The sequence below is a fragment of the Mauremys reevesii genome, linkage group 3 (assembly GCF_016161935.1).
Source record: "Mauremys reevesii isolate NIE-2019 linkage group 3, ASM1616193v1, whole genome shotgun sequence".
NCBI lineage: Eukaryota > Metazoa > Chordata > Testudines > Geoemydidae > Mauremys > Mauremys reevesii.
This window is the reverse complement of record NC_052625.1, coordinates 179794815-179807362: the sequence shown is the minus strand read 5'-3', so window position 1 is coordinate 179807362 and position 12548 is coordinate 179794815. Positions and strand designations below refer to the sequence as shown.

At 41.4% G+C, this 12548-nt stretch overlaps 1 protein-coding gene across 2 annotated transcripts in view; it reads right to left on the bottom strand.

Moving 5' to 3' along the window:
• The window catches only part of ATP6V1C2 (ATPase H+ transporting V1 subunit C2), a 29426-nt gene extending 17164 nt beyond the window's left edge, over positions 1-12262 (bottom strand). The window contains exons 1-4 of one of the 2 annotated variants that reach the window (XM_039530283.1): positions 11210-12262; positions 9796-9947; positions 8108-8175; positions 3812-3897 (exon numbers count right to left, since the gene is read on the bottom strand). In XM_039530283.1, coding sequence (XP_039386217.1) covers positions 3812-3897; positions 8108-8175; positions 9796-9924 — 283 coding nt within the window. In that variant the 5' untranslated portion in view covers positions 9925-9947; positions 11210-12262. The remainder of the gene's footprint in view (positions 1-3811; positions 3898-8107; positions 8176-9795; positions 9948-11209) is intronic. The other variant, XM_039530284.1, reaches the window with a different exon arrangement.
• Between the last annotated feature and the right edge of the window lie 286 nt (positions 12263-12548).

Below are 12548 nucleotides of genomic sequence, written 5' to 3'. Positions count from 1 at the left end.
TCAGAAGAAAGAGATGAGCACTGGTAGTCACCCTTGTAGTCTGTGAATGATCTGACAGTGTCCATCAGCCTAGTTTGGACAGTAAATAGATGTAGCAAATTCTACACAAGCTTCCACAAGTATTTGTTCAAACTTCACAGTCACTCTGACCCTGTTTATGCCCTTTGTGTCTGCATTTCACTCAAACTAGTACTTCCAAAGTGACCTTAAAGTTGTTGTGCAATAGTATTTGGAACTGGGATAATTTGAGATGGGATGCTGCTTGAGACAGCAGAGAGATGCTATTCTCTAAACCCCTCACCAGGCAACTAAATGAGCTACACAATCTACCACACCTTTGCAGCTGGGATGGCACACACAATCAATGCTCTGTCCCTTAGTGTCCTAATTGTAGTAGGAATGGCACTCCAGACAAGCCTTTGTTTCCTCTTATAGGTCACACATTACCCCTTCTAAAACTGATTCAACTGCTATTCATCCCTGAGATTTAAAGCCCCAGAGCTTCAGCAAGCCTCTCCTCCTGATCACGAATTACATGTATCCACCTAGGAAGTAAACAGAATCCCAATACCATCACAAACTTTCAATATTGAATACCAAATATTTGCAGAAAATTGTAAAGAATCAATCCAAAGGTGAGAGAAAGATCCTCAAAAAATTGTATTAATTCAAATATTGAATACTCTTGAGAAAAATCACTGCTAGTAGTAGTAAATATTTATATTATGGTAGCACCCGAGGTCTGACCTAGGATTAGGGGCTGGGTGTTGTATAAACAAAGAAAAGAGACATTTCCTACCCTGAAGTGTTTACAGTCCAGTTGCTGTTGGCACTCCAAGAGCCAAAAAAACAGGCTACAGGCTAAATCCTTCAAGGAAATTATTGGCTATGAATTAGTCACTCAGCTGTAATAATTTTATTCCACACTGTTTAATTCTTCAAAATGTACATGTGTTTCCACCCCTGTTTTATCCCCTCTTGCTGTTCCTATGAGTTTTGAGCTCCTTCTACTATGGAACATAATTTGTAAAGCTGGCGTAACTCCACTGAATTTCGAGTCACCTCGAACCAACGCTGCTATAAATGACAGCAGATTTTGGCCTATCGCCTTTGGAAAATCTCTATTTTCACTCTCTGGCTTTTGAAGCTTGTATAATTATGCTGCAAGAAGGCATTTCCTGCTGTTCTGATGGGCTAGTGTTCCTGGTAGCATATTTGTTTTGCTTTTTATAAAAGGCGTATCCCACCTGCCCAACACTAACTGGCTCCTGCCCCAGTGAACTCTGTTGGCTAAACTAAAAAGGTGATGTGTGGCGCTGTTCCCAGCACTCCCTGCATGAATGTAGACAAGCCACTGTCATGTAGGCACACATGCCATTTTGCTAGTTTAGTCTCCTGAGGGCTGAAATACTTTGGTTTAATTCTGGCTGTTGGGTTGGTTTGGGGGTGGCTGAATGGTATTTTGTCGCTTGTGGTTTACAGGAAATCAGACTAGATGATGTGGTGACCCCTTCTGGCCTTAAACTCTATGAATTCAGAAAGTCTGGGCCATATTTCCATCAATCACACACACAATCCAGCTGAAATCAATGGGATTGCATGGGTGTAACTGAAGGGAGAATTTGACCCAGTATGACTGAGTGGGCTGAAAATGAGAGTAGGAAGCAGGAGCTCAACTGTTATAGTATTGATGCTGACTTGCTCTGTGGCCTTGGGCAAGTCCTTAATTTTGGGGTGTCCCTTTCTCCCACTGTGAAGTGGGGATAATATTTATCTCAGATGGTGGCAGGAGGATTAATTAGCAGGTGTCTATGCATGACATCCTAATGTATAAGGAGAACTCCTTAGTGTACAAAAATATGACTCCATTTTGCAAGATGCAATAGTCTTTGAAAGGCTGAAGTACTCCTAGCCTAAGTTTAAGAAAGAAATGCATTATCCTGATCATCAGAACATAAATGTTTGTAACAAATATTGCACAGCCAACTCATTCTCACATCTGTCTGTTGTGCATGCAGAGCTGTTAGAAGAGGAGAGGAAAAGGGCAAAATGAGGAAATAAAAGAAGAAAATGGGTTAAACCTGTTGTTATCTAAGTCATAGGGATATCGTGACCGAGCTACGAGGTTGTTACTTGAGAAATCCCTCGTAACCTGATCACTGTATCCCTACAACCAGACTGAGAGACCCATCATTAGCATTAACACACTCAAGTGCATGCTTGTAAAAACACAGCAACAATCAATACTCAACATACTCTTTAGACACTTCATTTTATTCTTCAGTCCTGAAACATAATAAGTGGGATTATTAAACTTTCAGAGTTCGACTCATCAGATGCAGATCTTATTATATGCAAGAGGAGCTTTTCTAAAAGAGAAACCCCTACACTATTCCTACAGGGTTTGGAAAGAAAATAGTGCAAACAGTCAAAAGTGAAACTACTTGTTTAAAATTGGAACACACAGACTATGACTGCCAGTGTATTCCTCTGGCATCTAAGGATTTCTCACTCCAGGTCTGTGGTAGCATTCCGAACCCTAAGAAAACACGAGGAGAACAGACATTTCTAAACAGCTGAGACACTCATAGGCTAATGGTCTGAGCACAAGACTGGGAGCTAGAAGCTCTTAAATGTTAATTCCAGTTTTGGCATAGACTCTCCCTGGGGCCTTGGGGATGGCCTGTAACCTTAATTTCTCCTTCTGTAAAATGTGAATGATGTTTACCACAGAGGTACAATGAGGAGTGGCCATTGTAATATTTGTAAAGTGCTTTGAGAACGAAGAGCACTCTATAGAGTTCAAATGCTGCTGGCAAGGGCAGAATTGCACAGGGAAAATTGAAGGGAACAAACTCCAAACAGGAGCAGCATGTGTGTGTATCCAGCTATTACACAGCCACTGACTGCTGCACTGGAGTTGGTCCTGCCCTGTAATTGGCAGACTAGTGCCCTGGCCACACACTGTGTCCTCAAGAGAACATAGTCAGCCCATCTCAAAACACTTTAAGCACTGTAGTGAGATCATGCCCTGGAAAAAGCCCCTCATTTGCTCTTTCTTCCTGTACAGAATAAAGCAGGATTTTTGCTCTATGCATCAATCAGGAACGCCATTATTCTAAGTTCTTGGTATAGAAAACTGCTTAAAGTTATGCTTACCACTGAAGTATTGTGACTACTCTATTATACAAATACAATGTCCGCTGTCCTGCTGCCCAGAACTGGCACTTAGTCTCCATTAGATGAAGTTACACTTAATGGTCTGGCTCTGAGGCAGACTGACATGTCCACTTATGATGTCAGGTAGGTAAAGCTGTAGTTACCAGAGAGTTCCTCCTCTCTCATCAGTATTGTAGTGGAGAATGAGAGGCATACATGCCTTTGCTAACTGATGTCACAAACTAGCATTCCAGTCAGATAGTCAATCAGAGCAGATTAAGCCTCAGTGATCCATACATTTTCAAAAGCACGCAGCCCATGGAGGGTCGTGAGTCGTTTGCGCAGTGACGGACAATGACACCTACCTTCTTTTCTATTCCCCTCCCCAGGTTGATAAAAGTTTTTTCTTAAATTAAAAATGGACATTGGACAATGGAAAGGGGAAGTGAAACTGAAATAAACTGGAAAAAGCTTGTATTAACATCAGTGGAAGTAGGACTAGGCTTAAGATCTGTTTTAGAAAACAGTACTACAAAATTTCCTGCATCTTCTCCCCAGAAAAAAGGTAGATGCTTTAATCCTATTTGTTCAAATTCTAACATAGATATAGAGAGCATCAATGAATAAAAACATTCATATTCACAGCACCTACCTCCATTGGCCAGAAGATTCTCCTGGACTTTATCTTTTGAGTCCTCCATAACTTCTCCTATGTACTGTGCTATTTTCTTTATTACGCTTAGGTGTAACAAGAGAAGCTTTTGTTAGTGACAGAATCTAATTGAAGATAAAACAGTTACAACAATTATCTGATTAACAAGGAGGTGCTCGTTCAACCTGTTTCTGAAGCAAGGCTTTTAATTTGTAATTCAAATGATGATGAACAAAAGGCTTATGGCATACTGCATAACTACACTGCTTATTTCTAAATACACTGTACTTTGTAAATACTCTCTAGTCTAGGCTATAACCTGGCCCCATTCAAACCTATGGGAATCTTGCAATTAATTTCTTTGGGATTAGGATTTGACCTCATGTGCATCTACTACACTTCATAACACCTATGCATAAAGACTTAATCCTAGAAAAATGTATGTGTGCATAAAATTCCAAGGATGATCAAGGGATTGTTTTCTAAATATTGAGTATTCCAGAATACTCAAGTGGTTGGAATAAAAAAAAGGAATGCAAATGTGCAACTAGAACAAAAAGAAATCAGTTTCATAGGATGCTAAATCAATTTCTGTAGTTCATTAAGATTTAAAAAGCTTCCTACGGACAAAACCAAAATCCTACTGTACGGCAAAGGTGCACCCCCTATGTATTGTTCCACAGAGGGAAGGGCCTAACTTCCCCTTTCCTGCAGAAATATCCATGGGAGGTAGCTGGGGGAGTGCAGGTTCCCTTGACAGAGTTTCCTCCAAATTCTACTTCTGTTGGGGATTCCCCCCAGCCCTTCACTTGCCTCCCTGCAGAAAAAGCAGCAAGTCCAGACTCCTAAACTGGCAGGTTCCACAAGATATGCAGGGATCTGGAGATTTACTGGCTACCAAGAGCCATCTGTGCTGAGGCCTTGTGCCCATGGTCCAGTTCCTTGAACCCCCTTCTGTCTTCTCTGGCTCACTAGCAACACAGCTATTTCCTCCAGTCTAGGCTTTTTCCCTGTGGCTCCTTGAGAGAGATGGCAGCACTTGGCTCCTCACCACTCCTTCGCTGGGCTGAACTAAGAAGCATTGGTGTAATTCTCTCCTGCCAAGGAGAAAACTGAAGCAAAATATGCTTCAATTAAGCCTCTTATTTGAGTAATAAGAATCAGAACCTATGAACTGTGTTCTCTCAGAATAACCATCTTGTAGTCTATTATAATGGTCTAGAACAGCGGTTCTCAAACTGTGGGTCGGGACCCCTTTTTAATGGGGTCACTAGGGCTGGCGTTAGACTTGCTGTGGCCCAGGGCTGAAGCTGAAGCTCGAGCCCCGCCACCCAGGGCCAAAGCTGAAGCCTGAGGGCTTCAGCTCTGGGTGGTGGGGCTCAAATTACAGCCCCCCTGCATGGGGCTGAAGGCCTTAAGCTTTGGCTTTGCCCTCCCACCCCCCATGTTGGCAGGGCTCAAGCTTCAGTTCATCCTCCTAGGGTCATGTAGTAATTTTTGTTGTCAGAAGGGGGTTGTGGTGCAATGAAGTTTGAGAAGAATCAAATGTATTGCACGTGAAAGCAGTTTGCAATATCATCACCTAAAGAAAACTACCCAGCACTGGATGTGTAGGCAACAATGCATTGAACAGCAGTTAGTAGATAGACCCAGAGGATACTAATGGAAAGCTTAGAGCAGTGGTAATGGTATGTGATCTGCAGCTCCTTTTCAACTGACATGGGGATGAAATATTTTGAGAACTGAACAGTGCAGAGGGGTCGGGGGAGATAGGTGATGGGGACGGGACAGGACAGGGGTCAATGTCAGCATCTCTCTCAGGAACCAATTCTGCAAAGATGTTGAACACCCTCAACAGCCTTTGAAACCAGTGGATGTGAATGTGTTCAGCACCTTGTAGGATCAGGCCCTTACAGAGTGGTCCATGGAACAAAAGTGCTGGTGAATCTCTGAGTAAAGGCATGTATGAAGAGTGAGCAATCAGAAAGCATCAGAGCCTAACGCTGCCTTACAGCGACCTGGAAAAACACTCTGTCTTGCTGTGTAAATAAATAATAAAAGTATGTGGAAACAAGAGACCCTGAAAACTCTTGCCCCTTCTCTGCTGTCCTAGTGAGAAGTAGTGCTGACAGGTTTGTGCTGCCTAGCTTTAACCAGCAGTTCTTGCATTTGTTTATCTAACAACAGTTCAGCAGGGAGCTCCTTTCAATGAGCAGGAAAGTAAATGTCCAGTTCATTTGCATTGCCTGTCACTAATAACCAACTGTATGTACATTGTTTACTTCTACCGAGGCATGTGTGCTTGGTACATTAACCCTTGGATTACACAGTCTATTCTCAAAAACCTACCGGACTATTTATATAGTGTATAAAACATATGCTTTTTTTTTTTTTTTGTATTTCACTGTGCTATGGCCTTAACACAATTGTATCGACTGATATCTTTCTCTGCTCATCCTTTGCTTTGATATTGTGTATATTTGTCTTATATTTAAACCAATTTAATTCCTCAGTATTACTTAGCAGCACTGATAAGCAGAGCTTTACAAAACAAATATGCTGAGGCCCTGCCCCAAAGACCTTATAATATAAGGGCCTGATCCTGATCCCTTCGCTGATGATGGATATCATGTTACTTCATACATGGGACTGCTGAAGTCAATGGGACCATTTGTGGAGTCAGGTGCTACTTGATAAGGGATCAGAATCTGATACGAAGTTAAGACAAGGAAAACACAAGGAGATGACAAACAAAGGGAAGGTCTGAGGGAGGGATGAAGACACCTTGTATTTCTACACACACTGAAGTAATTCAGTGCATAGTCCAAGCTCCAGGGGCCTGACTTTTAACAAGGACTGAGCACTCACTGTAGTTGATGGGAGCTATGCATACTCAGCACCTCTGAAAATCAGGACCTAAGAGCTTTCGACAAACATTCAGACTAAAATCATGCAGTAGCTTGGCCACTGGCTCACTTGTGTAAATGGTACCCTACTGTTACAGCTGGTGACTACAAAGTGAAAACCATCTTCCCCATTTCTTGCCACTCTTCACCCCACACTACTGTGGACACTGACTGCTGTGACTAGGTTTTCAAACATTCTGGGAAGAAAATCTGACTCCCTCTGCCACCACAGGAACAGGGTGGTGAGGACTGAACTAAGCATTGAATAGCTCTGTTTTGCTAAGAGGCTGGAGAAGCAGCCATAAGAAGTACAGTTGCATGTGCACCATATAATGATTAAAAGCAATGGTCCATTCAGCCCTGCTGTAACTCCACTGAAGTCGAGAATTACACCAGGAATCAGTTTGCTCTACCGGGTTTAATCCTGATTTAGCCATCTGATGTAATTGTAAGAAGCCCTCATACCCCCTCACAGCTAGCCCTGCATACAGCTTCAGCTGCTGGACTAGCCCTTAAGTGAGCATGTGCGCATTCCGCTGCCACTGCCAGAACCATGACTATGAGCAATGTGTGCTGCCAAAAAAAAGGAACAAAGAGCACCCAAAAGCAGGTTGTGTTGGCTCAGCATGTGAAGTCTTGCCCTGTGCTACAGAATGCCTAGTAACCAGGCAACCTCTTTGTTCCCTTCATGATGCATGCAGCCCTCTATGCGCAGGTGTGATGTGGCCCAAAGGTCAGACTGTAGAGCTGTCACTCATTCACTCAGGTGAGTGCCAATGAGATCAGTGTGGCTCTTTGCTTGTGTCCCTATTGCTTCTCAGCAGGAATAAGGGCTCAACAGTCTGGCCCAGTGTGGGCATGGCGGGAATTGAAGAATGTGAACTGGGCTCCTGGAGAACTCAAACTTCTTGCTTAGACAAACCTTCCTCTGAAAAATCCTGCCTCTTATTGGGGAGGGAATGGAGTCTTTTGAGAAATCCTCTATAGGACAGTGGGGGCTTTTTGCTCTGCAAATCCTGCTGTATTCATTGGAGTTCCTGCTTTTAAAAACCTCTTACATTTCTCATTGGAGCTTCCTTCCTAGTACTATCGCATTAATCAGGATTACCTTTCAAACAAACTCTGCACAAGGACCCCAATCCTGCGGCTCTTACTTGGACAAAACTGCCACTGACTTCAGTGGGCCTGTTGGTTAAGGAATGTAGAATCTGGCCCCTTATTTGTGGTGACCCGCTATAGGCTAGCCAAGGGTTAAGCCAAACCTATCAACTTTAGTTGAGTTCTAGAACCAGGTTTAGACAAGTCAGGGGTAGATTAACACAAGGACACTGTGTCCTGTGAAAACAATGTCCGTTTCTCATTTGTATGCAGTAAATAACATCTATTTTACCTTTCAGCAAAGCTGTCAAGTTTTCCCAACTCATCTGAGAGACCAACAAGAGCATCCAATGTCCCCACCTGTACAAAAGACCATAAATAAGTTAAATGTACACAAGCCTGTGCAAGGCATATGCTTTCAAAGCTTTATCAGCACTGACTTCTCTTTAGCAATTATAAAATCAGCAAACTGTGTAGAACTTTGTTCGCTTAATGGAAAATGGCAGCAGGGGCTCTTTTTAGATTTTGGAACTAAAAAGCCCATTTAGATAAATGGAAAAAATGCACACATTAGTCTCATGGTCATGCACTGATGTCCTCCTTCCTATTTTTGATTTCTGAATCATCACATAGAATAGACTGGATATTTCACTAATAAAATACTGTATTTTCATAAGCATTTAAGAGACTAACACATACACACAGGAACAAACTTGGTGTGGGAGGAGGAACAGTATTTATACTAAAGAAATGCTTTTGAGCAATGTTTGTCTGTTTTCTTTGCTATTACTGAAGATCGTATCTTTCTCCAAGCCCAGCTTCTCCTTTTTGTATGATTCTGCACGACAGTCATAATCTTATGTTTATGACATCACAGCCTGTTGCTGAATCTATTATTGTAATGTTGCCAATTCATCATGATGGACTTTACTGCAGGGTCATACCAAGAGAGAAGAAGGGTTGAGTGGAAGCAAATTCTACACAGTGTAATTAGCAAAAATATGGTAATAAAAGGAATAGGGCTACATCTTCAGTTGATGTAAATCAGCATAGCTCCCCTGGCTTCAAAGGAGATCTATGAACTTACACCAACTAATCTCCTTTGAAGCCAAGGGAGCTATGCTAATTTATGCCAGCTGAAGAAATAAATTATTTTTTGTTTTGGTGTTTTAACAGCCAGAAGGCCAGACTCTGATCTCCACTACATCAGTAGAAATCCACAGTAACTCAATTTGTAGATGGTTAGTGGTTCCTCTGGATTTAGGGCTGGATTTCCAGATGTTCTGAGATTCTCCTTCAAAATGCTTCACATCGTCAACTTGGATTGCTCCCTCAAAAAATCTGTTCCTAAATCTAGTGTAACTCCATTGACTTTGATGGAACTGCTGTAACTGAGATCAAAATAAGACTCAGAGCTTTAAAAATAAGGATTAATAATGGTTTGAAATTTGAAGTGTAATTATCTAAGAGAGATTCAGCCCATTATCATATCTGAATGTGCCCACCTTGCTGTACAACTCTTAGTTTCCTCAGAGCAAGATTTATCATACAGACTGTCTATTTTCTTCTTTGTCAAGGTTCTCATTAGCACACTCCTGGGTATCCATATATCTAACTACTCCCATTGTGTTAGTGAGCCTGTTGTATGTAATGGTATACTACCTTGAAGAGCATGGGTAAATGGTGAGCAGAGTGCAACAGAGATCAAACAGCGTGTGTAGAGTTTTAACTGGCTAGCCACCCCTGGCATGCATCATTCCTTGCAGACATCCTCTCAGTAAAGTAAAATGTGTGCAGGCAACCTCAGAAGACCCATTCTTTTTTCTCTCCTGATTGTCTCTGTCTCAAATCCATTTTCATTGTACTCCCTGCCTAATTCTCTTCCATTTCCCAACATATGTACCCCCATAAAGAAAAAGAAAGTTTCTCTGTTTGTGTTCTTTATGCCACCCAAACCCTGTCCTCTCTTTCTGCTTTTACCTTGAGGTCTGGGATGAGGAATTTATTGTTGCTGGACAGGTTGGCTTTGGATGTCACTGTGTTCATCCTCTCCAGGGCTTGCAGATTTACTTTATCCCCCGGTGCAGAAATTAACCAGAACTCCGACATGCTTTTTATCTTTCTCTTCACTCCTGATCATTATAGTCACAAATAACAAGTCAAGCAAAGGTCATTGTTTTAAATGTATTTCCCCTGTGAACTGAATCCAGGTAGAATGAAGCTCTATATAGATAGATTATCCAAACTAACTTTATAAATAAGTTAAAGAACATTGTAGCTCCCTCAGTTTGAAACCTAAATTGAATGTGACCTTCCCCTGAACGTTATGAAAAGGCAGCAGAAGTTCCTCCTCTCCCAGAGTTGTTTCATCTGGTTTCTGGAGAGGAGGTTTTCATAAAAATAAATCTCCACGATAGCGCACCCTCCTCTTTCAGATTTAAGGCTCTGACCCTGCTCCCACTGCAGTCAATGGAAAACTCCCATTGGCTTCAGCATCTATGGGGCAAGGAAGGAAGAGTGAGCCTTTCGTAGGTTGCAAAAAATCCAAATCTACTATGTGTTTCTGTTTGTTAAACACAATCTCTTAAAACACTTTAATACCATGGTGATTGTGTACAAAAGGAACAGTAGATTGTAAAATAAGCTTTGTGTGTTTTCAGGCAGTCAGAAAATGCTACTGCCACGGTGATCAATTTCCACAATTATATTATTTATGTACAGAGAAGGAAGATGGGGGAAACCACCCTAAATGGTCTCAAATCCACAGCGTAAAGAACACGTCAGTAAATACAATATATTTAGCAACTGATAATGCAAACTGCAGAAAAAATAGAGAGGAGAAGGAGAAAGTACATTATTAAACAGTTCAGAGTAAAGGAACAGCTGGGGTGGATGGGAAGAGAATTTCCCTCTGTCACACAGAGATTGCTGATTTTTTTCTTCTTCTTCATAAAAATACCTTACAAGAACCTTCAAATAACATCTCCTGCAGTGGACTTAATCATTTAGGTTTCTTTGCCCGTCTTCACAGGTTGTCCTAGGAGGGACATAACTAGTTTGATCATTTAGGGCTTAATCATGAATTATTTGTGCACACGCACACAGCTCCTTGGGAGTTTGGGGAGCACAAGAATTGCAGAATCAGACGTTAGAGTATAAACTCCTTGAGGCACAGCCAACATTTACTTATATGTTCTGTACAGCGCCTAGAACATTGTGGTAATTACTAATAAAATATAACTGTTGTAATTTGCCTCACATTTAGGATTCTGAGACAAGGCACTAGAGAGACTCGGTTACACAGCACACTAAATCACTTTAAAATGACATAAAAGACCCAGGGCATAAATCGTTTCCCCAGCTCACTATAGTTCAGTTACTTTGTTGCTCTTACCTTGTGCTGGATGGAAGTTTTCATTCCATGAGAGAAGAGGCTCTGATGCTCTGAGCCCCTGCTGGTGAGAACGATGGCTTGTTCTGGACTAGCTATGCCGTGCAGCTTGCGAGGGAGTGAAGAGTTTCAGGCGTAGTGTCAGACACAGCTTCCTGCAACTGAGTATGCCCAGCGATCTGAGCATGCTCTATAACATCTTCTGAAGGCACTGCACCAGCTGTACCTTTCTTTGCTATCAGAATGGGAGGGGAAGGATGGGCAGAACTTGTGCAGGGAGGATAAACTGGTGCAAGGAGGGGATGGAGGGGGACAGACAGGCAGAACTGGGGACCTGGTGAAAGAGCTGAGTCCCTGGAAAAGTGGCAGAAGGGAAAACCACAGGAAAGGAGACTTGATTCAGTGAAATATTTTACACATACAAAATTCCAGAATTTTTCATAATTCTCATATGTTTTTGGTGTTTAAAAGAATTCCTTGTCAGCTTCTGTAGCTGCAACGTGTCTACATATAACCTTATGGCAAATCACAAATTCCTTATCTGCTGTTCTGATTGCCCGCATACTACTCCATTCCTTGGTCTCTCTCCACTCTTAATATAGTTTCACTCCTGAAGTGCGTTTATTTAAAAAATGGTATTTTTATGACTTACTGTCCTGAACTAAGGTAAATAATGTGCTAACATTGTGCTACTTATTATTCAAATAGCAAATAACCACAGATATTAATAACATGCTAGTAGCTAAGCACTTGCATCTTTGTGTTTTTTTATTTTAATACTTCCTATGTTCTGACTTTGTAATTTTATAACTTTTTTTCTACATTTATTTATTTCTGTTCTACAGCAGAAGTTTATTTTTTGCTGGGTTTCCTGCATTTCTGTCATGATTTTTTTTTCATTCCCTTTGGTCCACTTGTAAAGATTGCCTTTCTTAACTGTTATTTTGCCTTTCTCTTACCTGTTTTTTCACATCAGCACTTGTGTGTAGAATTTATTCTTCAAATATTCAGTAAGAGCACTACACTATCATATCTGAGGAACTGTCCCAGGCTGAAGTGTCAATAGAGGAATTTCCGGAACAAACTGATAAATTAAACAGTAATAAAAGTCACCAGGACCAGATGGTATTCACCCAAGTACTGAAGGAACTCAAATTCGAAATCGCAGCACTACTAACTGTGATATGTAACCTGTTGCTTAAATCAGTCTCCACATACCAAATGACTTGTGGATACCTAATGTAATGTCATTTTTTAAAAAATGCTCCAGAGGTGATCCTGGCAATTACAGGCCAGTAAACCTAACTTCAATATCAGGCAAATTGATTGAAACTATAGTAAA